This window comes from Meriones unguiculatus, chromosome 10 (genome assembly GCF_030254825.1).
Source record: "Meriones unguiculatus strain TT.TT164.6M chromosome 10, Bangor_MerUng_6.1, whole genome shotgun sequence".
Lineage (NCBI taxonomy): Eukaryota > Metazoa > Chordata > Mammalia > Rodentia > Muridae > Meriones > Meriones unguiculatus.
Window position 1 is genome coordinate 60,408,811 of NC_083358.1, and position 23,205 is coordinate 60,432,015.

Here is a 23,205-nt window from a genome sequence, read left to right on the forward strand (position 1 = left end):
ATGAAGAGAAGAAACAATGTTTCCATAGTGACCTTGAAAGATACTTTTCTTCCTGAAAATATTTGAGCCAACTGGAACAAAAAAAAAAAAAATCATGAATTCCAATTTTTAAAAGTAGCTAAAAATGGTGAGACCATCATTAATTTTCTATTCAAATCGCAGTCAAAGCTGCAGACTGGAAATCCAGTCTGTTACAGAGCCAACTAAGCTAGCCAAGGTTTAATCATATACCTGATCTGAACCAGGCAAAGAAGCCTAGAACCTCCGTCTTTAGTTTTAAAACCAAGCCCTATGACTCTTAATTTCTATAAAAAGATAAAAAAAAAAAACATAATAACATTTTTAACCAAGCATCCTATAGGTAGGCATGAGCCTTTTTCCTTTTAAAACTTTATTTCTGTTATGTGTATGAGTGTTTTGCTTTCATGTATGCATCTGTAGCATTCTTGGGATGTCAGAAAAAGTCATGTGATCCCTGGAGTTGGAATTATGGAGGTATGTGAGCTGTCGAGAGACACTGCGTTTTAACACACAGTAATAGTGCAATTTTGCATCATGAAAATAAGTTTATTTAAGGAAAAATGCACCTCGTTTCCTTGCCTGACAAAGGCAAATACCCACAGCAGAGGAGCTGACTCATGAAATAGGTGGCCACTCCCAAACTTGGAGCCATTCCTCATGCGCACAGTCCAGGGAAAGATCAACCGAGGCGGCAGCCAGGTGCTCTGTGACGTCCAGGAGCTGTGCTAACGGACACTGCAGGTCATGCTGAAGAAGCAAGTCCGCAGAACTAGCCATGATCTGCCATCTTTCTATCAGCGTCTGAGTGTGAGTTCTATGCGGCCTTCCAGTTCCCCATCTTCAAGTCTTAATTTGGTATTGAAACCAAATTTATTTCTGTGCTGACCACGAATTAACAAATGTCTTCAATTCAAAGAGCACATTTTAAAATATCTTTACCTGCCTTTAAATATTGCTTACACACTCTGAAATAGAAATATTTTGTCCATCCCAGCATTACGATGTCACCAATCAGCAGGCTACCGGTGAATTATAACATCACACTTCCATCACATTAATTCCCAGGAAGGGCCCATTCTCTAGCCTCCGTGTTTATAAAAAGTAACTTTGGAATGTCACTGCAGGTTAGCAGCTCATGGACACCCCTCCTTCTGGATCCACAATTCAGTGCAGCAACCTTTTAGTGACTGCTGCTGACCCTGGGGTCTCTCTGCACTACCACAGGGTGAAGAGGTCTGGACTTGATCGACGTTAGCAAAGGGTTTTAGTCAATGAGAATCAAGTGGTCATCGCTTCTTCTCCTGTTAATGGAAAAGAGGAAAAAAAAAACAGAAAATAATGAGTTTGAGCATTTTTGTTTGGGTAGCCTTGTGTTGTTGTTTTAGACAGGGCCTCATGTAGCTCAGGCTAGCCTCAAACTATGTCACTGAGGATGTAGCTGAGGATGACCTTGAACGCCTGATCCTTCTGTCTCTTCCCCAGAATACATGTATTACTGTGCCTAATATTTACAGCTTAAAAATCTTTATTAATAATATAGTGATGTTAGGGATCAAACTGACAGCCTTGCCCAGTCTAGCAACTGTCCGACCACTGAGTTATATCCCACACCCCAAAATCTTTAGAAAACGCCTGGAATACTCTATATTCTAGACACATATAGCTCATGTGACCAAAATGTGAAAGATGAGGAAAACTGGGCAAGGGAAGTTACGCGCATTAAGGTTTGGATAGAGGCCTCTGGAAACACCTTGTGAGCAGCCATCACTCTAAGCACTGTGCCCTAACAGAGCCTTAGCAGTGGCCACATGGGCCAGGCACCCTTCCTCACACTAGACAAAGTTGTGAAAGGCTAGGAAGAGGAACCTGAGGCCACCAGGCTCACCCTACAGGCACCAAGTGTTTCAGGAGAAGCGTGGAGATATGCATCTGGGTACATCTTTGAGGATGTTTCTAGAGATGTTTGACTGAGAAGGGAGGAACACCCTGTCTTGGAGCGAATAAAAAGGGGGAAAGGAGGTCAGCTGAGCACCAGCATTCATCTTCATCCTCCTGCTTCTTGGCTGTGTGTGCAATCGTGACCGGCTGCCACAGGTCCTGGCCACCATGTTTTACCTGTTCAAACCCTGACCTGAAATAAGCCCTTCTTTCCTCAAGTTGCTTTTCACCAGGAATTTTGACACAATGGCAAGAAAAGCCACTAGTATAATAACCACAGGACGCCATGACCCGGAGGGACCTGCCTTATCCTTCCCATTTCTTAGGAGGCAGTTGCCAATTAAGAAAATTAATTTTTCTTTATCCTGGCATCCACAGCAATAATTTGATGCTCTGAGAGGATGAAACCCAATTTCGAAGATGTCTCAGAAGACCTCCCTCTCATGTTTACCAGACATTCTTCGGATATGCTCAGTCACCTCATTGCAAACCTCCAGACGTGGTGTGAATTGATCGACAGAAAAACATGCCGTGTGAGCTTAAGTAGCTGTGATCTCCTATCTTCCTTTAGCAATTTGATTTATGGATTCGCCTCAAAAGCATGGCCAAGGAACACTTTAAATTTTTCTACCTCTTGACCCAGGTGAAAACACAGATGTGTACATTTGAGGAAACCATCACCATCTGACCTCCATCCTGGTCCCCACACAACAGTGTAGTACACTCTGGTCTCTCAGAATCAGGTCACTTCTCTCAGAGTCCCAACAGCCAGCAAAGTCTGGCTGAGCAATGAAGAGCTACTGAAGTGTGCTTGTGACCAAGAACACTGGACTCGTTTGAATGAGGATGATCCCCATAGGCTCGTAGATTTGAATACCTAGTCCTCAGTTGGTGGAACTATTTGGGAAGGATTGGGAAGTGTGGCCTTGTTGGAGGTGTTTCGCTTGGAGCAGGCTTTGAGGTTTCAAATACCCGTGCCATTCCCAGGTGGTTGTCTCTCTGCCTTAGGCTTATGGATCCACATGGAAGCTCTCAGCTATTGCCCCAGTGCCATGTCTGCCTGATGCCATGTTCCCCATGACGATCATGGCCTCACCCTCTGAAACTGGAAGCCCCAATAAATTCTTTTCATCTCTTGGTGTTTTGTCCAACAAGCAACAGAAAAGTAACGGGGACAGACACTGACAGCTTCTCCTCCAGTCTGTTCAAGGAGCTGGTTTCTTCCACATCCTGTGAGGAGAGGCAATGCCTTCGATGTGCCTGGAGGTCCGCCTCCAAAACATGCACTGTGAACTCTTCCTTTGGCCCCTCCAGACTCCAGCCTCTGATTCTGTCACAGTTCATCTCCTCCTGAGGCTTCCGTGAGGTTCATAAGAGTTTCAATCATGTCATGAAGCTTTCTATACAAACCTTGTTGTGTAGAGCATTGTTTTATAAGAAACAATGTATTTCCCAAACAAATCTTTGTGAGAGGAAAGAAAAAACATCCATTTCCCATCACAAGCTGATTTCAGGTACAGTGTTAACTTGGGAATGACTTTCTTCCCACTACAGACACAATACTGACCTCCTCAGACAGCAGACACAGGACAGCAAGGTGGATGCCTCCTTCTGGTATCCGTCTTTGCTACTGCGTTCCTTCAGGAATTTCTGTAGGTCTGTCTCAGGAAACCCGTTCTGTTGGTATTTCTTTTGAAAAGCACACAATCCTGTTATCTACTTTCTAGAGCATGAGGAACTGTTCCCTTCATCAACAAAGCAAACCCACCTTTGTGAAAGGAAACTCCCACAGTGCTATGAACAATGAAGAAGCAGACCATCAGGCCCAGAACAGCTAAGCCAGTGAGGCCATGGGAACTAAGAACAATGGGAAGGAAAACTCCAGAAAACAAGCCAGGGAAGAAGGGAGAAGAGGGCTGTTGGAAAGAAGAATGAAAGAAATAGTCAAAACCAGAAAGCTGGAGTGGTTTTTGTTTGTTTATTGGGTTGGTTGGTTGGTTGATTTTTTGAGACAGTGTTTCTCTGTCCAGCCTTGGCTGTCTTGGTCTGGTTTGTAGATCAGGCTGGCCTCAAACTCACAGCGATTCTACTTGCCTTTGCTATCCTGAGTGCTCGGATTAAAGGCATGTGCCACTACACCCGGTTAGAAAGCTGGAGTGTTAATCACGAGACCAGCAGATAACTTTCACTCCACCCGCTGCCCACCTAGAATCAGACAGGACAGTAACCTGCATTCTCCTCCTTCATGGAAGTCAGCCAGAGTGGGCAGGTGGTAGATTTTCCCAACAGACAGAAAACCTCTGGCATCCAGTCATGGTTAGTAAATTCATCCACCTCAGCTGATACTTGCCCCACACAAGGACAGTTAGGTCAGCTTTGACCACGTCAAAGACCTGAGCCTTCGTGGCGAGAGCCTGTGCTACAGTCCCAGTATGCTCGGCTACAAGGGTCAACTACCATACGAACTCTGACCCCTGACCAGTTTTCTTTGGGGTTAGTATGGACAGGGCTGCACAGAAGCCAGCACCAAAGGACACCAACACAGGAATTGTATGGCTTAGGCTCTGGTCCTGAAGTAGTTTTCGTAGCACAAGCATCTGCCATGGAGGTAGCAGCTCCCCAGACAGTGATCTCCCTTAGAACTATACATCAACCACACAGGCCCAGTCTGAAAGGGCGTGGGGTGATCTGGCTTAGGGAAGCTGGAACCATCCTTTGCTTCACTTTAACAAAGTGTGCACCATTGGTGTATAAGGACACCACCAGCAGTTAGCAGCTGGCACGGTGGCAAGCACTTCCCATCACTGGAATTTACATTGAAACCTGAGTCCCAGGTATCCATTCAGGAAGGAGCATCCATCTGGAGTTTGCATTCATCATAATCAGCTTTTATTAAAATGTTTCAAGTACTGTGCTGGCCAGTTTATGTCAGCTTTACACAAGCTACAGTCCTCTGAAAGGATAGAACCTCAGCTAAGAAAAGGCTGCCATAAGATCTGTCTGTAGGGCATTTTCTTAATTAGTGATTGATAGAGGAAGGCCCAGCCCACTGTGGTGGTACCATCCCTGCGGCTGGTAATCGTAGGTTCTATAAGAAAGCAGGCTGGGTAAGTCATGATGAGCAAGCCAGTAAGCAGCACCCTTCCATGGCCTCTGCATCAACTCCTATTTCCAGGTTCCTAACCTGTTCGAGTTCCTGTCCTGACTTCCTCTGATGATAAAGCATGACGTGGAAACATAAACCAAACAAACTTTTTCTTTTCCAAATTGTTTTTGGTCGTGGTATTTCCTCACAGCAATAAGAACCCCAACTAAGACAAGTGCATATTTAAAATCAGTCATCAGAACAAAAAGATGGTTTATTTTCTAAAGTTTTTTTTTTTGTTTTTGTTTTGTTTTGATTTGTTTTTAACGTGACTAAAGTTACGCTCTTGTGCTCCAATCCATAGAAAGGTTATGATGCTTTTGGGCAGCATGTATTGATCATGACTTACCTTGATGGTGTGGTAAGAATCGGTGATGAGTGCGATGAAGAGGCTGAGGACCATGTATATGAATAAGCTGATGAAGGAATACAAGTAGATGCGGCTGAAGAGCCACACCAGGATGCTCTTCTGCTGGATCTGAGCAAAGGTGGCAAACATGTCATCACCGTTCACCAAAGAAAACAGGCACTCCGCAACTATGTTCAGGTTTTCAAACTGCAAGGAGAAACAAGGGAACTACTGACCCCGAGAACCATAGGAAGCAGGGAGCTGCAGGGAGCATATTTCCTTCAGGCTGCTTCTGTCATTAGTAAAACTGTAGTGTCTCTATACTACAGCCAGCAACATAAAATGGCTGAGACTCAACACAAGACAGAAAAGGCTTAAATGGTTGTACCATAGCCTTCCCAACCATATGATAAACACTTTCCCAGAAACTTCCTACCCAAAAAGTAGACAGGCCACAGCTAAGCAGACAAGGCCTGTGGCAGAGCAGAGGGGGGCCATACAAGTGACACTCCAAACTAGTTCTCAGTGAGCGGTGGAAAAAGTTGTATTCAGTGATTATGGGAAAGTATGGTGCTGAGACACACAGGAATGGCTGCCGAGGGACATTTGTGCCATATTGCACAGGGCCTCATTGAGACTTGGGCATACGTCAGACTCAATCCAGCTCACAAGCAGACTTGAGCAAGGAACGTCTCAGCCATGGGAGCAATGTGATTGGACACATGCGTCTTTAAAAACTAGTATCATCTGGGCGATCTCCCAGAGCAGGAGTAGCCCAAGGGCAGCCGGCAGCCAGAGTTGACATCAGAGCCCTAACCAGAAAAAGAGACTCTGAAGAATCAGATCCAGAATCACCCAGGATCCCGGCACACCCCTGGCAGGTCTCTGAGGAGTTTTTAGTTAAACTTGGGTGAGAAGATCCACCCCATACATAGGTGGCAACATTTCAGGCTCCGACTCCAGGCTAACTCAAAAGGAGAATGTGAGCTGAGTACCATGTCCATCTCTTTCTCTTCTTCCTGACTGTGTACCAGTGCCAGAAAACCTCTGGCATCCAGTCATGGTTAGTAAATTCATCCACCTCAGCTGATACTTGCCCCACACAAGGACAGTTAGGTCAGCTTTGACCACGTCAAAGACCTGAGCCTTTGTGGCGAGAGCCTGTGCTATGGTCCCAGTATGCTCGGCTACAAGGGTCAACTACCATATGAACTCTGACCCCTGACCAGTTTTCTTTGGGGTTAGTATGGACAGGGCTGCTGAGACCAGCTGTCATGTGACCAGCCACCTTATGGTCTCAACACTGTGACTTCAAACTGCAGCCTCAAACTGTAAGCCAAAGCGAACCCTCCCTTTTGTTTCTTTTGTTAGCTATTCTAGGTATTCATAGTCTGTGGGTTTTCCTCCTGGCCCCAAGCTCCCAGATTAAAAGTGAGAATCAAAATATAATTACAAATACCTGGGCCATATATCTAGGCTCTTCCTTGACTACCTCATAACTAAGTAACCCATTTATACTAAGCTTCATTCTGTGACATGGCTGGTTACTTCTGCTCAGGTACCATGCTGTCTACCCTCCTCACATCTTGCCTGTGACTCTCCCATGCCTGGCTCCATCCCAGAATCCTTTCTGCCTGCCAGATGTTCCACCTTCTACTTCCTGCCTCGGCTATAGGCAGGAGTACAGCTTTTTATTGATGGAAACTCAGACACTAGGGTGCTTGGCTGAAGGTATGCATGTGGAGCTTAAGCTCTGATCCAAGGCTAACACAGAGCATTACTAGAATCCACAGCCAGGCATCCTGGCTTTGAGGAGATATCAAACTGCCTCCCTCCACTAAAACAAACTGTCTTCCATTAATAAACATGTCCCTGGAGCCAGGAGTTTTTAAGCAGTAGATGGACATTAAAAACTAATGGAGTAATAATGACTAGATAAACAAAAGATAATATGGTTTTCAGAAATACATGAAACAGGTTGCTGTAGAGTTTTCAATCAATTCTGACATTAATTGAGCATGTTCATTAATTTAGCATGTACTTGAGTACACCCAGGTCCTCAATAAACATCTGGTATATCCTTCTTGTGGAAGGGGTACATGCTGTCACTTTAAAGATAATAAAATGAACCTCCCATCACCCTATCCATAAAAGGGCTCTCCTTCCAAACTCCTCTATTCCTGTAACTGATTCCAGCCTCCAACCAAAAGAAACATTTGTACCAAAATAATTACATTTAACTCTGTGCTGGTTTGGCCAGTCTTTCCCATCTTTGGTCCTCTAAAGCCTGTGATATGAGCCACCCTCCCTCTTCTGCTCTGATGTCAGTGATAATATTGGATCGTTACAGAAACTTCTAGGGAAGTCTTTTGCATGCCAGTCTCTTTATCCTGCAATCCAAACTGAAAAAAAAGGCAAGCAAACACACAAATAAACAATGCCCCCCCATCTCATAAAAATAGCTTTAAAGCCATTCCTCTTACTTATGGCCATGAAAACAGAAAACGTAAGTGCAGAAGTTTCCAGTAACTCCCTCCTCCATGTGGCCTCAAGGTTCCTTCTTGTTAACATCCATGCTTAGCTCCCCCAATAGCACATTTCCATGGTAGAATTTAATCTTGTCATCCCATGTATTTCTCCTTCCCCTCTTCGTAAAAAAAAAAAAAAAAGTCAACATTCAAGGGCTAACTCAAAGTCTACCTGGCAATAGAATGCTCTGTCCGCTGCAGCCCTGCTCCATTATCAGCAAGAACTGCAAAAAGTGTGGTAGGGCTGCTTAGCAATTGTTCAAAAATGCATTTCTACACCTCGGTTGGAGAGCAAACGTAGCATTTTATATGTGTTGTCCTATAATGAAACGGAGCAGGACAGGATGTGTGGGCCCAAAAATGGTATGAAAACATATCCCTAAAAGCAATCACCCTCAACGTTTTTGCAAAGTCAGCCTTGAAGAGCTGTGCTAATGCTGCTCTGCTTGGAGTCCTGCAGGAAGCATCCAGTTGAGCAGACCTCTTAATGATAAGTAGGCAGGCTGTTAAACAGTAAGACAGGAAGTCCCCAGGGTGTTTCCCGTTGTCAACAGCTTAAAACAATAAGGCTAGAGCTGGCTTCTCTGGATGCCAGTGAGATTCTAACTGCATCATGGTTCTCATCATTTCTTTTGCTACCTGGTCAATCTCTTTGGATTGTTTCAAGGCCTCTAAAAATGTGTGCTTCCTGTTTCAGAACTTCAACTAGCTCATTGGTCAGTACTTATCAGACCCATGTCTCAGCTTCCTATGTGGACACTATCAGCATAGACACAATGCCCATCTCAAATTAATGTATTCATAACCATTATACCTCTCCCCCCTGTATACAATTAGACCTATTCTAGCCCACCAAGTTACGTTAAAGAAAGACCTAATAAAGTAACTAGTGTACACTGGTCATTTTCCTACCACAAGAACAGACTATAACAAAAGTCAGTTTTCGTGGCCAAATTCCAAACACATGAGCATAATGGTGTCCTATGGCCAGGTGCTAAAGGGTCTCCAGCTAGACAGCACGCTGCTTCTCTCTTAAGAAAGGCAAGCCCCAGTGCCTAGATACTTTCTTTTTCACTGTGAGCTAGGAGGGAGGATTTCTCTGGCTCGTGGTTTGGAGGGGATGTAAATCCATCATGGCAGGAAGGCAGGGCAGTGGGAGTGCACAGCATCTGCTCCCCCACAACTCAGCGAGACGAGAAAAAGAGTCAGGGTGCTGCCCTGTTCCTCTTCGCTTTCCCTGTTGACTCATTCTGGACCCCAAGCCCTTGTGATGGTGTGGCTCTCAGTCAGGATGAGCCCTCCCTCCTGTTAGAATTTTCTGGAAATGCCCAAATGTTTATGCCTAGAAGTGTGTCTCCAAGGTGATTCTCAGTCTACGCAGGCTGACCAGCACACCCTGGAAGGCAGGTCAGCTGTCTCTCACCAGCAGACTCGCTGAGCACTGGACACATCCCAGGCTTCAGGGAGGTGGCTGGAAACATTGGGGGGGGGGTGAGCCATAGTCTCTGCCTTCTAGGAACTCAGTCCTGACAGAACTGTGTGCAGAGATGGTGAATAAACAGCCAGTAGGTATTTCCATTAAAAGTCTTGGCAGTCCAATGAAATCATAGAGAGAAACAAAACATTTATGTCACAATGTTTGTGAGTGAGCCAAAAGACCTTTCATTTGAACACAGATACAACCTGCAATCACTACGTCAGAGTGATTTAAAGTGTGCTTTAAAGTATACCTGATCTAGGTAGCAAGAATCTCTTGCATTAAGTAAAATGTCTTAGCTGGCTCATGATGGCTTTCAATAAGCAAAGTTTCTGGGCAAGACCAGAAGCCTTGGAAATGTCATGCCCATGGCTTCGGCAAAGTGCAATGATTTTTCAATGCCTTGTTCTTCTTATTTGTAAAATGGGGATAATGCAAAACTATTATTCATGCATCATAGTAAAAAAAAAAGTCCCCTGGAGATGGGAAATGTAAAAGACACATTAGAGAAGTGCTTAATAATTCAAAATGTGGTTTGGAAGACCATCCTCAGCCTTCAGCTCTCTGTGCCCAGACGTCTTTAAGGAGCATGGTGCCAAAATCCATTAGTGCTAGAAATGAACATCAATGTGACACTTTCTCTTCCTGGAGCTGAATCACTGAGATCAGATGTGTAACAGGGAGACAGGAAGCTAAAGAGTCTGGGACTTTGGCTCCCAATAAGTTGCATCAAATAAGAATTTTCCTGACACCTTCCCTTCAGAGTTTTTTTGCTTGCTTGTTTGTTTTAAATGATGAATGGTTTCGCATGCAAGGTTTCTGTGATTGTAAAGGTACCATTGGGTGTTGGCGGCGATGCTTAGCTGCCTGAGGGTTTGGGTACCACTGAAGGGCCTCTGAGTCAACTGCTACTGGTATAACCTGGATGCCCTAACACATCAGTTTGAGGGTGGTGATGGTGGGGACAGTAAAATTTTCTACTTCCGTTTTAGAGCAGAAGCAATGCAGGGCAGAAAAGCACCAAATTCCAGAATTGGGCTGATGTTCCTTCATCCACCCCCCACCCCACCCCCAGCCTGTGTACTTGCTGAACAAACTCAACTATGACAGTCTATCAGCCTGGGTAAGGATGGGAGCGTGACGCCACCAATGACCAGCAGGGGATGCTAGAGGGACTCTGCGTCCTGCCTTCCTAAGGGGACAGAGGAAAGCTGGCACTAGAGGAGAAATGTGCCCCACACTGCAGCCACCCACCACATGCGCCTGCTGAGCACAAGACATGTAGGCTGTGACACTGAGGTGTTTGGGCCTAGGTATGGTGCCCAGTTGGCAGAGTGCTTGCCCAGAAGGCTGCCGCCCATGGCCTCGAACCATCGTTCTGCATGAACAGGGCACAGTACACACCTGTACTCCACGGAGCTAGGGGCAGGATCATGAGAGGATTAGAATATTTTAAGTCCACACAATGACTGCCTCTATGACTCACATTTTGTGTTCTTTGGACAGTGCTGGCCCAGGGCACCCCAGCTTCACCCCCATTCTTTGGAAGGACAAAGACTGACGTATGGGAAAGTAGCCAGGCTCTCAGAGCCAGTGGCTTTTATTTTCCAGCAGGTGATGAGGGACCTTTCATCTTACCGTTGTGCCACAGGATCAAACTGGGTGTTCTTTTACAATGGTGTGCATTAAACAATACCAAAAGAAAGCAAGCACTGTGGCGTATTAATCAAAGCGTGACTACTGAGGTCGGGCAGGCTGGGTGTGATGTTGCAGTTGGCAGAAAAAGGCTTAATATATTATTCTTATTGTCTGTAAAGGATGAAGAAGAGGGAAGAGGAAAGAGAAGATGAGGTATAGTAGTTTGGAGTGCAAAATGACCCCAAGAGCCCATGTGTAAAAGGCTTGTTCTCCAAACTGGGGCACCATTGGGTGTCCTTGAGAGGGAACACTTTGTTTGGGAAGCCAGCAGGGGTATGGGTATGCCTTCATTGGAAACCCAACCCTTCCTGTTTCTCGCTCTCTTCTTGCGGCCACACAGCAAGCTGGCCTTCTCTATCATGTCCTGTCATATGCCCTGCCTGGCCACATGCCCTAAGGCAGTGGGGCCCACATGAGCTAAAAGAAACCTTTTCCTTAAAAGTTGATCTGCCGGGCACTTTGTCACAGTGACAGAAGTCAGAAGGGAGTGGTAGCTGAGCAAGGCGGATGAAGATCTTAGACACCGGGCCTAACAAAAAGCAAAGAACAGCAGCCATTCAGTAAACTTCAAACAGTGTTAACTGAGAACCTTTCAAAATAATGACTGGGGACAGGGAAAACTGCAGGGAACCAGTGACAAAGGACGCAGGACTGCTTGTCCAGTTATCCCAACCAAGGTTTGATGAAAGCCGGGTTAGGCCCAGGATTGAGTCCACATGGTGCAACAGTGCCCTCTAGTGGCAGAGCAGTGAAATTGCTCCAGGGATGAGAGGCAAGCAAGAAAAAGAAAAAAATGCAAATTGTCCTGGATTTGGTAAGACAGTGAGCTCTCCCTGTTACAGCTATCATATCAAAGAACACTCTTTACCCATGAGTCACCTTCAAAGAAGTGACGTGAAACAGGGAAAATCAATAGGATCATCAAGGTTTGCTGTTAAGCTGGAGGCTGTCCCTTTGTTCATTGTACTGTTTTTCTAGAATGAAAAACAGAGACTCCTTTTGGACACATTGGATGTGACAGAGAAGGAGCCTGGGTGTTCTGTACTGGGATTTGATTGGATGGGGTGGTGTGGAAGGTCTGAGCTGTGTGTGTCACTTTTTCTGGAAACAGCTGATAAACTACATTGGCGAATGTCCAGGTCAGAAGTCGGGGCAAGCTGTTAGACCCTTTGTGTTCTCCGCTTCATTTCTCCTTGCTGGGTGCCTGAGGAGCATGAAGGGGTTGTATGTGACACAAGAGAAACCCTAGGAAGTTCCACACAGCACTGTCCCACAGAAAACAGATGGTAAGTGCTGTCATTTTTCTGTTATTCAATGGCCCTGGAAACTGGGAATAAATGCTGGAAGACACAACTCTTTTTATGATTTGGCTTGAGGTACAGCCCCACTGGCTTCTTCTTGTTCTAACAATCAATTATATCATCATTCTGAGACGAAGTCTCCTGTTTCTAAGGCTAGCCCGGAACTCACCATGTAGACCAGGCTGGCCTTGAACTCACAGCACTTCTCCTTCCTCTTGGGGTTAAACCATGCCTGGCCATAAGCTGCACAGTCCTGGAATCATGATGTTGACTGAAGCGCAGCAATAGTTAGAAACTCAGATCATACTCAGGCCTGAAACTTGATCAAGGTCACCCTCAAAATGTGTGATCACTTCAAGAGACACAAGTGCTTGTTCCAGGCAGTGACCTTCTCCTCTCCACTCCCTCAGCCAACGTGGATGTAAACCCTAATACTTCACACCAGAGAGAGTCGACCATAGTTTTCTTACTTTTTGTTTGTTTGCTAACAGTGATCTAATGTGCAGACACTGTTCATTGGTAATCAGCTGGCTGAATGTGTCAAATCCTCAGCCAGGCCCAGACTGCTACAAGAAGTGTGGTTTCCTGTCTCCTGTGGTTCTTGTTTCAAAAATCCTAACGTTACCTTAATATCCTGGAAAAGAGAATGCAGAGATGGGGGAAACAAAGTTCTCTGGGTGCTGACATCAAGGATGTTCGCTGGAGAGGAGTGGAGGAGGCAAGCGCCAGAGACTTGGGGTGAGGGGCCCCAGGCTTGCGCAGTGCAGAGAAGATTAGTGTGACACACCTTCTGGTGGTACGGTCCCAAGACGATCCAGCCACAGAATGTGTATCCCAGGTAGATCATGCCAGCGCACGCGCAGAACCGGAGGACCTTGGGCAGCGAGGCCTGCATGGTTAAAATGAGCACCTAAAAGACAAAGGAGTGGATGGGCCAAAGGAGGAAAGAGAGCTGGTAGAGCCCAGCGGAGAAGCACTATGGAACTTCTGAGAACTTACGTTGTATGTCTGAAAGTAACCCAAATATCTGATGACTCCAACCCAGACAAACAGCGTTGATGTCCCAAGAAAAATGCTGCACAGGTCATAATTTGTGAGGTTCTAAGGAAGAAAAAGAAAACACAGCTGAGCAAAACGCCCCAGTCCTCTTGGCTTGTTTACCTCCCTTTAATGGAGGAGACGAACTGATGCTCCCTTTCCAAGTTTGCCACTCCAGTACTTGGGAGGCTGAGAATAGAGAATCACCATGAGTTCTGGGCCAGCCTGGACTACAGAGTGAGTTCTAGGCCAGTCTGGACTACAGAGTGAGTTCTAGGTCAGCCTGGACTACAGAGTGAGACCTTATCTCAAAATAAAAACAATGAAGAAGAGGAGGAAGAACAAGAAGAGGAGAAGGAGAAAGAAGAAGAAGAAGAACAAGAAGAGGAGGAAGAGGAAGAAGAACAAGAAGCCAAGAAGGAGGGAGAGGAGAAGGGGGAAGAGGAGGAGGGGAAAGTAGAGGAAAGCTGCAAATGTGTTCTTTTTCTTTTCTCTTAGTATTTTAATTGTGAACTTATTTCTTTTCCAAATAACGTTTCTGAAATAGGACTTGCCCCTTCCGCTGACCTAGGCATGAAAAAGCACAGTGTTTGTCAATCAATGTAGTCCAGCCACTTTCGGAAGCAAACTCCAATGTGATTTACTGGCAGAGCTCCTGCTCTCAAGAGATTCTAGGCTTCACTGAAGAGACAAACAAGAAACACAATTCAATACAATATGCTAAATTCAATAAGAGGTACAGTGGCCGCTTGTCACAGAGGCCCGGCCATGGGCACGGCCCAGAACCAAGCTGGGCCCACAGCACAGGTCGGAGAGAAGTCTACAGGCACATGCACAGAGTCTAAACACAGCCTCAGAGCTGAGGTCTGGTATGTGGAAGAGCAGTATTAGAGCCATGATGGAAGCCAGAGCTGGAGGAGGGGACCCTAGTGGCCATGCTTGGGGGAGGTCAACTTCATCCTATGAGAATTCTGGAAGGCGGAAAGGACTGTAACAGCAAGATGAATACTTCCAGGAAGACTGCCCAGCCACTGTACCACCGAACCTGTGGGATATAAGACTAAAGACGGAAATACAAACAGGAAGGCAGTTGAGGCAGTCCAGGCCAGAGAGAAAGTAAGCCTGAGGGAAGCTAAAGGTGGCTGGAATGGAGACAGGAGACTGTAACCGTGATGAGGACAGCTTTGAAAGAGTGACATAGGGCAGAGGGGAGAACACTACAGTAAAGGACTCAGAGTCCAGCCAAGCGAGCGAACCAACTAACTGTCATAAACAACCAGTCAGGCCTTGTAGACACTCAAGAACTGCTCTTGTCCCTCAGCCCTTGGGGCCCGCAGCATCTGGGATCCCGACACACATACACACACCTGCCACTGGCTCTTCAGGTGTGTTCAGGAGAAGTGTCTGGTCTGTGTGCCAGTTGCTGCCTTTGTGACTTATACAAGTAAATAGACAGACACATTCAAAAGTAGATAAATACAAAACCCAAACCCTCAGTCTATCCCAGACTTCAATTCCTGTTCTAAAGATACTGCCACACAGCGCCTGGAGGAAGGCCATCATAGGATGTCATTCCACAGCCACTCTTCCTGAGGAAGAGTGAGAATTATGCTAGTCTCCAGAGCATCCCATGTTTCCCAGCACCTGAGGTCATCCAAGAGAACGTGGGTTCTAGATGGCGTGCCACTTACCTTGGCTTTGATTTCCATCTTCAGGATGGATCCAATTATCGTCATGAGGTCGCTGATAGTGACCAGGACGTACCATCCATTGATGAACTCCCACTGGTCAGCGTCACATACGCGCCGCTTGTACTTCTCCAGGAAGAAGTTTAGAAATCTCTACCGCAAACATTTAAAAAGCATTTCTTACAAGTCACACTGCCCTCTGGAGGCAGAAAACAAGAACAGTTCCAAGATGGCAGACCTACCTCACCAGGAGACACAATGACGCATGCTAAGTCACGTGGCCCACTCCAGTGTAAGCAAGCATTTGAACACCTGCTAAACTAACCCAAACACCAAGCACCCATGCTGGCCCTCCTGCAGTGCTAACTCTGAGTGTGTTCCAATTCTGCAGAGTATGTCCTCATTCAAGCTGATTGATGGCAGCCTTTGAACCGGGATTCTCTTGGGGTCCAGACAGTAGGCACTGTGTTCCCAGTGCTGTACCCACACTTGGTAGAGGGAGACCTCAACCTTGGATTCGGAATATCCAGAAGGTTGGAAAGCAGATGTGAAGTAGATATTTATAAAGTGAAAGTCAAGGGGCTAGAGAGATTTCTTGGCATTTAAGAGCACTGGTTGTTCTTCCAGAGGACCTGGGTTCAATTCCCAGGATCCACATGGCAGCTCACAAATGTCTGTAGCTCCAGTTCCCCTGGAACTCTGACACCTTCCCCTGGCTTCTGGGGGCATTGGATGAATACAACGCACAGATGCACATGTGTACAAAACACTCTTACACATAAAATGAAAATAAATAAATCTCAAAAAACAATTTAAAAACCAAAGTGGAAGTCTAGAACAAAGAAAATAAACATAGGCTGTTTCCTGCTCTTAGGATAGTATTTCAGTGTCTTCCTGTTTCCCCTGACCCCAGTGGGAACCTAGACTCACACCTCAAGCCAGAATAACACATATCATAAGCTGAAGCAATTACTTCTGAGAAAGCATGTTTAAAGAGGTAAAAAGGTGCAATGAAACTATGTAAGAAATTGAAGCAAAGAATTCCGTGCTCCGTTGTAACCCATTTACCATGCCTCCCTCTCAAAGTGACCTCTGACTTGAAGGCAAAAGATGGAAGGAACTGATAAGTTCGTGAACATCCCTGACAGTAACATTTTATTCTGGAAACTTCTAAATGCTTGGGAGCTCACCACAAATACCTGTACTTGTTAGCTCAATTTGAAGCAAAAAATTCCCTGAACTCCTGAAATACCTAAAAACTTTTCCTTCCTTTTAAAATTTTGATGTGTGTATATGTATGTGTGCCTATGTGTTCATGTGTGTTCATGTGCGTGTGTATGGACACACACATGTGCAGCCCGGATGTAGAAGTCGGGCATCGTCTTCAACCACTCCCCACCTTATTTTGCCTCACTCAACCTGGAGCTCACTGATGGGCCAGACCTGCCAGTGAGCCGCAAGGACCCCGCTGTTTCCACCTTCCCCGAGCCGGGATTACAGGCACCTGGGGCCTGACTGGCTTTTTTATGTGGGTGCTGGGAATCAAACTCAGATCCTCTTGCTTACACTTTCCCAAATGGCCTATCCCATCAGTTCCTGGGGCCTCTTCTTACTTCCTCTGCCTCAGGATGGGAAGGGAAAGTAACTGAGAAAGGGTAGCATAGTCAAGTGTCAGTAGTTCCCGTGATTTGGACAGACGCAGGCTGCAGGCTGAAGGCAGAGGGAGAAAAGGAAGAGCCATGCTTACCTTTCTCAGCCTCAGAGCAAGAACAATGGACCTTGTGCACAGGATAAGGGATGCCAGGCAGATCATAATGACAAACACATCAAACACCAGGACATAGCGAGTGCTTCTCTGAACTGCAGAACAAGGCAGAAGGTGAATGTTAAGGGCATCTGGCACAAATTGTGGAGAATAATTTCCCAGCAAATGGCAGTCTGGAGGGAAATTCAAAGAAAAATTTACTTTGTCTATTGTTTAAACAGTAGCTATCAGAAGCAAAATCACCCGGCATTCATTCAGACAAGCTAACACACCTTGGAGGAGAAGGCCGTGCGCTTACAAATGCAGGCAATGCTAAACAATGTGCTAAAGTTCTATATAAATATCTACTGCAGAACAGAAGCCAACAGAGTGTGAAAAAGCCAAGATGGCCTGTCACTTCACACAACAACACGGACAGCAAGTCTGCCCCAATCATAAGACAGCGAAGCCCCACTTCCGCGGCGAAGCCCCACTTCCGCTCCTCAGCTTCACAGCGCACTATCCCAGCAGAGTGACCATTTGAAGCGCTTTTGCTGCATGCTGATGCCACAAAAGTAACTCCCGGGAGTGAAAGGCAAGGGATGAGGAGGAACCTGCTGTTCTCTCTGGAATGCACAGTGGCAGGAGGGTGTGCCAAGAGGGACCACTCTGTAAGGGTGGCTGCTCTCAGAGGGCACGGCTGCACATCCCCGCCGCTGCTCTCCTCTTCCACACTGTGATTCTGCCCCTCCCTGGAACGGGCGCCCCTGCCGATGGCCAGAACAGTGCTTTACACTCCTGCTCAGGTTCTTTGCTTTGGGGGTCAAGTTTCAGATTTTTCTTGTTATTGATTCCCTTGCTCGACAGGCTTGTACCTTTATGTAATGTGTTCTGACCCCTTGCTCGCATCCTCTTGGCTCCCTCTCCTATCAACACCCGCTACCCTTCCCTCTGAGATTCATGGCTTTGGTCTGGTTCATGACCCATCTGTGTGACCACTCGGTGTGTTGGAGCCTGGTGGGGTCATGAACCCAGCTGAAAGCAATGGTTACCCCCATCTCTGATCTGCCTGTTGCAGACAGTTCATCAGCGTGGCATCGTCTTCAACCACTCCCCACCTTATTTTGCCTCACTCAACCTGGAGCTCACTGATGGGCCAGACCTCAGCTTCCCAAGTGCTGGCAACAACCACTGAAATCATTTTGCCTTAGAAACACCCTCCGAACCTGAGTTTGAAAACACTGGTGCAGAAATATGCCCCGCCGCTCTGTCCAGAGAAGGCCCACACTCCGCTCACTCACCCCACCCTCCCAGGCAGCTGCTGTGTAGACACTCCACCACTGTCTGCCTCTGGGCTCTGACTCGGGGCTACCCAAACTTAGGAACCCTTGCGATAATTAAACACCATCCGTTCTTCCAGAGCCTCGTGTGGCTGGCTATACACTATCATTTAAAATGCAAGTTGACGGAGAGCAGAGGCGCTCCGGAGGACTGCGTCTCAGGAAGCAGAGGAGGTCTGCCTGTGGACCTCATTGCCTGGCTTTGCTTTGAGATGTGGGAAGCACGCAGCCCAGGAGCTGAGTGGGGGAGCCGAGAGAGCATCAGAACACTTGGGAAATAGCGGCCAGCGCCCACCAGGGGGCGCCTCCGCCCTTGTTTCACAGGCAGGGCTCCTCAAGCCACCGCAGCTTCAGATGGAAGAGGGGCCATAACCCGTCTCCTAAACTGGTTCCTAAACCTCGGCTTTCTAACGACTTCGCTTTATTTTAAATGCGTGTTCTCCTGGTGGTGAGGTCGAGTTTCTTAAACACACCTGTAAGAATCGTACGTTAGCGGTTTTTTCCACGCAGGTGTGTGAGCCTGTGCCTCTCTCTGTTGGCCACATGGGGGAGCTAGAGCGCCTCCCTTCTGTGCACCAGTTGAGGGTGGTGGTGGGGGGAATGGACATTGGGGAGCCCGTGGCTCCCCACAAAACACATTTTATATATGACAGAGGTTCTTCCCCCCCCCCAAGGACATAGCTTCAGCCTTTACTTGAACTTGAACCTGAGGGCCTTGTCAGTGTTCATCTGCGAGTATCTGCTGCAGAATAGAAAACCCATTTTATCAGAAACCCAAACTGTGTGTTTCCTTTAGAGGAATTACTGAAGCCAAAGCTGGGAAGCAAAAGAAAACTTCAAAATCGTCGTCCATTGTACAAATGAAAAGAAATGAGCCACGGTTGGAATTAAAGCCTTTGTCTTGTATTTTATCTTTCTAGTCAGCTGGTCAAAGGAGAGTTAATTTAAAGGAAGCTCGCCATACTTTAAAGACATCACCTGGATGGCTCAATAATCAAAACAGGATCCAATATCTCAGACTCCTCCTTAGAGACAGGAATCTCTGTGTAACTTATCCTGGCTTTGACCTTGAAATCCCCCTGCCTTCTCCGCCATAGTGCTGGGATTACAGGTATGACACCCTGCCTAGTTCAACAAGCCCATTTAAGCACGTGGACTATGAAGTAACTGAGGAAATGCCCCCTTGTGCATTCAGGCTGCCACCTGTACTCTGGAGTCTTGACCCTTCTCCACTGTCCAAGGCTTGGACCAAAATGTACCCCCTCCAAGAGTCACTGCAGGATTCCCACCCCTCCCAGGTCATATTTACCGTTTACATTCTCCTCAGATCACCTATCGCTACCGTGCCAGAGAGCTGGTCACCACAGCTTTTCCTACTCGCTGGAGCCTAGCCACTCCTGTGAGTCCCATTGTCAGCACTTGTAGATTGTCGTCCTTGCTCTGTTGAGAAAGACGCTAAGACAGAGAGGCCAAGAAATAGGTCCAAGCCCTGAGCCATGGCGAACAGAACCAGAATGCACCCCCAGGCCATCTGGCTGCATAGGCTGAGCGCTTATGCCCCGGACTCAACTCTAAGTCCTCAAGAGAAGCAATAAACACGTGCTGACTTGGCCAGGAGTGCCAAGGTCCTGGAACTAACGTTTGCGCTGTGTTGCTCTGTTACATTCTTCTCACCAGCAGCCACACCGGTCTCAGAGGTTCTGTAAGTCCCCAATCCTTCCTGTACCCCACAAAGGGCTGGCTGCACGGCACACTTACTAGGCCCAGATATGTTCATGGCTTTACATTCTTCGATGTTGGCCTCGCTGTTGAAATAGATTTTGATTTTTCCACTGTGGGCTGTGTTGTCAAAAGTAATCTAGAGACAGAAATGGGGAGGTTAGAGTGCAGCGGGAGATGGGAGTGGTGGGGTCACCTGCTTACGAATGCCAGCGGCACCCACATAGAACTCGGATAAGAAGCCACACCAATGAGGATGCCTGGCATGTGGGTTCTGGTCTAGCCGCTGTTGCTGTCACAAAACTCTGACCTTAAGCATCTTGGGCTTATTTCAGCTGGCAATCCCAGGCCACCCCTCATCACCAAAAGAAGTCACAACAGGGGCTGTCGCGCACAGCACAGAAGGCTGCTTAGTGGCTTGCTGACTGCTCACTCAGACTGCCTTCTCATCCAGCCCAGGACCACCCGCCCACAGTGGGATTAGCTCTCCTCCACCAATCAGCAGCCAAGAGAATGCCCCATGGAGATGCTCCCTGACCAGTCTGATCTGAGTAGCCCTCTAGTGGACACTCCCTCAGATCACGGTGGGTTGTGTCCAGTGGTCAGCTGGAGCTAACTAGGAGAAATCCTTTATAGTTTCCTTTTAGTGATGCAAAAGGCAGTGTAAAGGGGAGAAGGTTTACTGCAGGTGCTGGGATGTGAACTCGGGTCCTCGTGCTGTACACAGGAGCTACCTTCCCTGCCCAGGAATACTGTTGTTGAGAGTTGTAAAGCGCTGGCTCTGTCTTTGCTTGGAAAAGTCTCTGGATGAGAGGCACCACATATGGCCAAGGCTGCTCCAGCATAGCAATACCTGATGTCAGTAGGCGGCGGCGCGTGCCCTCGTCTATGAGAACCACAGGGAACAGACACAGACAGGGGCTGACGGAACACAGAGACACTTGCCGTGTTCTGGAAGATGTAGCAGTCTGGTACCTCCCGGGAGTGAATTGCCTGCAGGTCAATTCCCTTGAGGGCAAAGGAGAGGTCAACTTGCACAAGCCTAAATAAAACACAGTGAAAGGCTAAACTCTCAGTGTTGCTGTACCACTGTCCACCCCTCCCCAGTCTCCACCAGAGACTTGACAATGCACGTACCGATAAAAGTCTAGCCTGAAGAAAGGTTCCTGTGCCCAGTCCTCGGGTTCCTTGTCAAGCACCTGGAGGTCCAGGTGAATGCATTCTAGAGCAACAAACAGACAAAGAATGGTCATTTCTGCCAAGAGTCTGATGCTGCAGAAGCTGTGTGATGAGAAGCAGGGTGCTTTGGAAGTCTTAAAACATCAGCTAATCACAGCACAGAGCACGGCAACCCTTGGCGGGAGAAGCGGGCAGGCGCCACTTTGACCCAGGGACCATGTTAACATCGCCAGTCTCCAGAAGGAGCAGGCTTCAAGTGCCTCGTACACTGGGAAGAGCATATCACCCTGGCAATATTCCTTCTCCAAATGTGCATCCTCCCCTAGTCGTGATGAAACAAAAATGCCTGGCGAAGGATGTTCTTCTCTAAAATATAGTGATCAGCAGAGCATTTGGGAGGCAGAGGCAGGAGGAGCTCTGTGAGTTCAAGGCTAGCTCTGTCTTGGTCCACTTAGCAAGTTCCAGGCAAGCCAGGACTACAGAAACCGTCCTCCCCACCCCCCTAAAAATTATCCTCTGAACTGTGGGGCCCAACATCATTGCTTCACAGGGCAGGAAGGGAGTCCAGGGTGAGTCCTGGTGAGGACACGGACACCTGGTGACAGAGCTGATGTGAAGCCCACACTGAGTCTATACCTGTCATGCTGTCGCTGCTGTGGGGAGCTCAGGACCTAGGGCAAGCTGGTTCCCAGTGGCTTCTCTAGATCTCTGTGCTCTCATAACATCAGCTCCTTCTTTGTTTGATTAATATTTTAGCTATCATGTGAGGTCACTGAGAACAAGATGCAACTTTGCTGCACCCTGTTAGACCCTCTCAGCCTCCAGGGTAGCTGGCACTCTAACCGTGCCCCTGACGTGTGGGATACATTCATGCTTAATAAAAATGTGCTATCCTGGGCCAAACACACCGGCACAGAACCAAATAGACGATTCCATGAAACAACCAGGCCACGTGCTGTGGCCATGTAGTCCCCTAATTAATGAACTGTTCTCTTTAATCCTCAATGCAGATGTGACAGAGAGGCAGTGCAGATGCTACTTAGAGAATAAGCCTTCCATGTGCTAAATACCAGCAATGGCCTCTGTGGCCAGCTCACCCGGTGGGCTAGCCTCAGAACATCAGGTGTACACTGATAAATATTGTTCAGTTTTCCTTTAAATTAATGGAACTGTGCTCGCCTCGGGCAGCACATGGACTAAAGTTGGAAGGATACAGAGAAGATTAGCATCGCCCCTCCGCAAGGATGGCACGCAAATTCATGAAGCATTCTGTATCTTTATTAAGTACAGCATGACCATGCTGCAATCTACAGACCCGAAGAATCTAAGTTACGAGGAGGGCCCGAGGGAGGATGCTTGCATCTCACTCAGAAGGAGAAAAATAATAGGTATTGAAGGTGGAGGGAGGGAGGGGAGGAGCAGGGGTGGGGATTAGGTGCAGGGAGAACTGAAATTACAGGTGGGGGCATCTCTGGGACTTGCCAGAAACCTGGGATAGAGCAGGTCCCAGGGAGTCTACGGGGTCCCCCTAGCTGAGACTCCTAGCATTGAGGGATATGGAATCTGAAGTGTCCAACTCCTGTAGTCAGGCAGGACTTCCAGTGGAGAAAAACTCACCCACAAAACTTTCAACCCAAAATTTGCCCTGCCTACAAGATACGCAGGGACAAAGATGGAGCAAAGATTGAGGGAGCAGACAACCAAAGACTGGCCCTGCTTGAGACCCATCCCACGGGAGAGGGCCAACCTCTGACACCACTAATGATGCTCTGCTATGCTTGTGGACAGGAGCCTAGCATAACTCCTCTGAGAGGCTCCTCCAGCAGCTGAAGGAAACAGAGGTAGAGGCCCGGAGCAAACATTAGACAGAGCTCGGGGAGTCCCATGGGAGAGTTGGGGGAATGATGGAGGTAGCTAAGGGGGTCAAGGACTCCACAAGAAGACCTACTGGGTAAACTAACCTGGGCTCATTAGGGGCTCAAGAAACTGAACCACCAACCGCATCCCAAGGGAGTCAAATGCAACTGCTTCCACCATCTG

The 23,205-nt window shown here is 47.3% G+C and overlaps 1 protein-coding gene and 1 non-coding gene across 3 annotated transcripts in view; one reads left to right on the top strand and one right to left on the bottom strand.

Moving 5' to 3' along the window:
* Positions 1-546: 546 nt before the first annotated feature.
* Positions 547-23,205, bottom strand: part of Mcoln2 (mucolipin TRP cation channel 2) — a 45,652-nt gene continuing 22,993 nt past the window's right edge. Inside the window, exons 5-14 of one of the 2 annotated variants that reach the window (XM_060392567.1) lie at positions 21,124-21,208; positions 20,932-21,028; positions 20,026-20,125; positions 16,931-17,043; positions 15,187-15,336; positions 13,457-13,558; positions 13,245-13,367; positions 5,454-5,660; positions 3,527-3,648; positions 547-1,319 (exon numbers count right to left, since the gene is read on the bottom strand). In XM_060392567.1, the coding sequence (XP_060248550.1) occupies positions 1,286-1,319; positions 3,527-3,648; positions 5,454-5,660; positions 13,245-13,367; positions 13,457-13,558; positions 15,187-15,336; positions 16,931-17,043; positions 20,026-20,125; positions 20,932-21,028; positions 21,124-21,208 (1,133 nt within the window). In that variant the 3' untranslated portion in view covers positions 547-1,285. Of the gene's footprint in view, positions 1,323-3,526; positions 3,649-5,453; positions 5,661-13,244; positions 13,368-13,456; positions 13,559-15,186; positions 15,337-16,930; positions 17,044-20,025; positions 20,126-20,931; positions 21,029-21,123; positions 21,209-23,205 lie in introns of both variants that reach the window. The other variant, XM_060392566.1, reaches the window with a different exon arrangement.
* On the top strand, positions 22,337-22,444 carry LOC132646128 (U6 spliceosomal RNA). Its single transcript, XR_009584259.1, has one exon. It is a non-coding gene; the product is annotated as a U6 spliceosomal RNA (small nuclear RNA).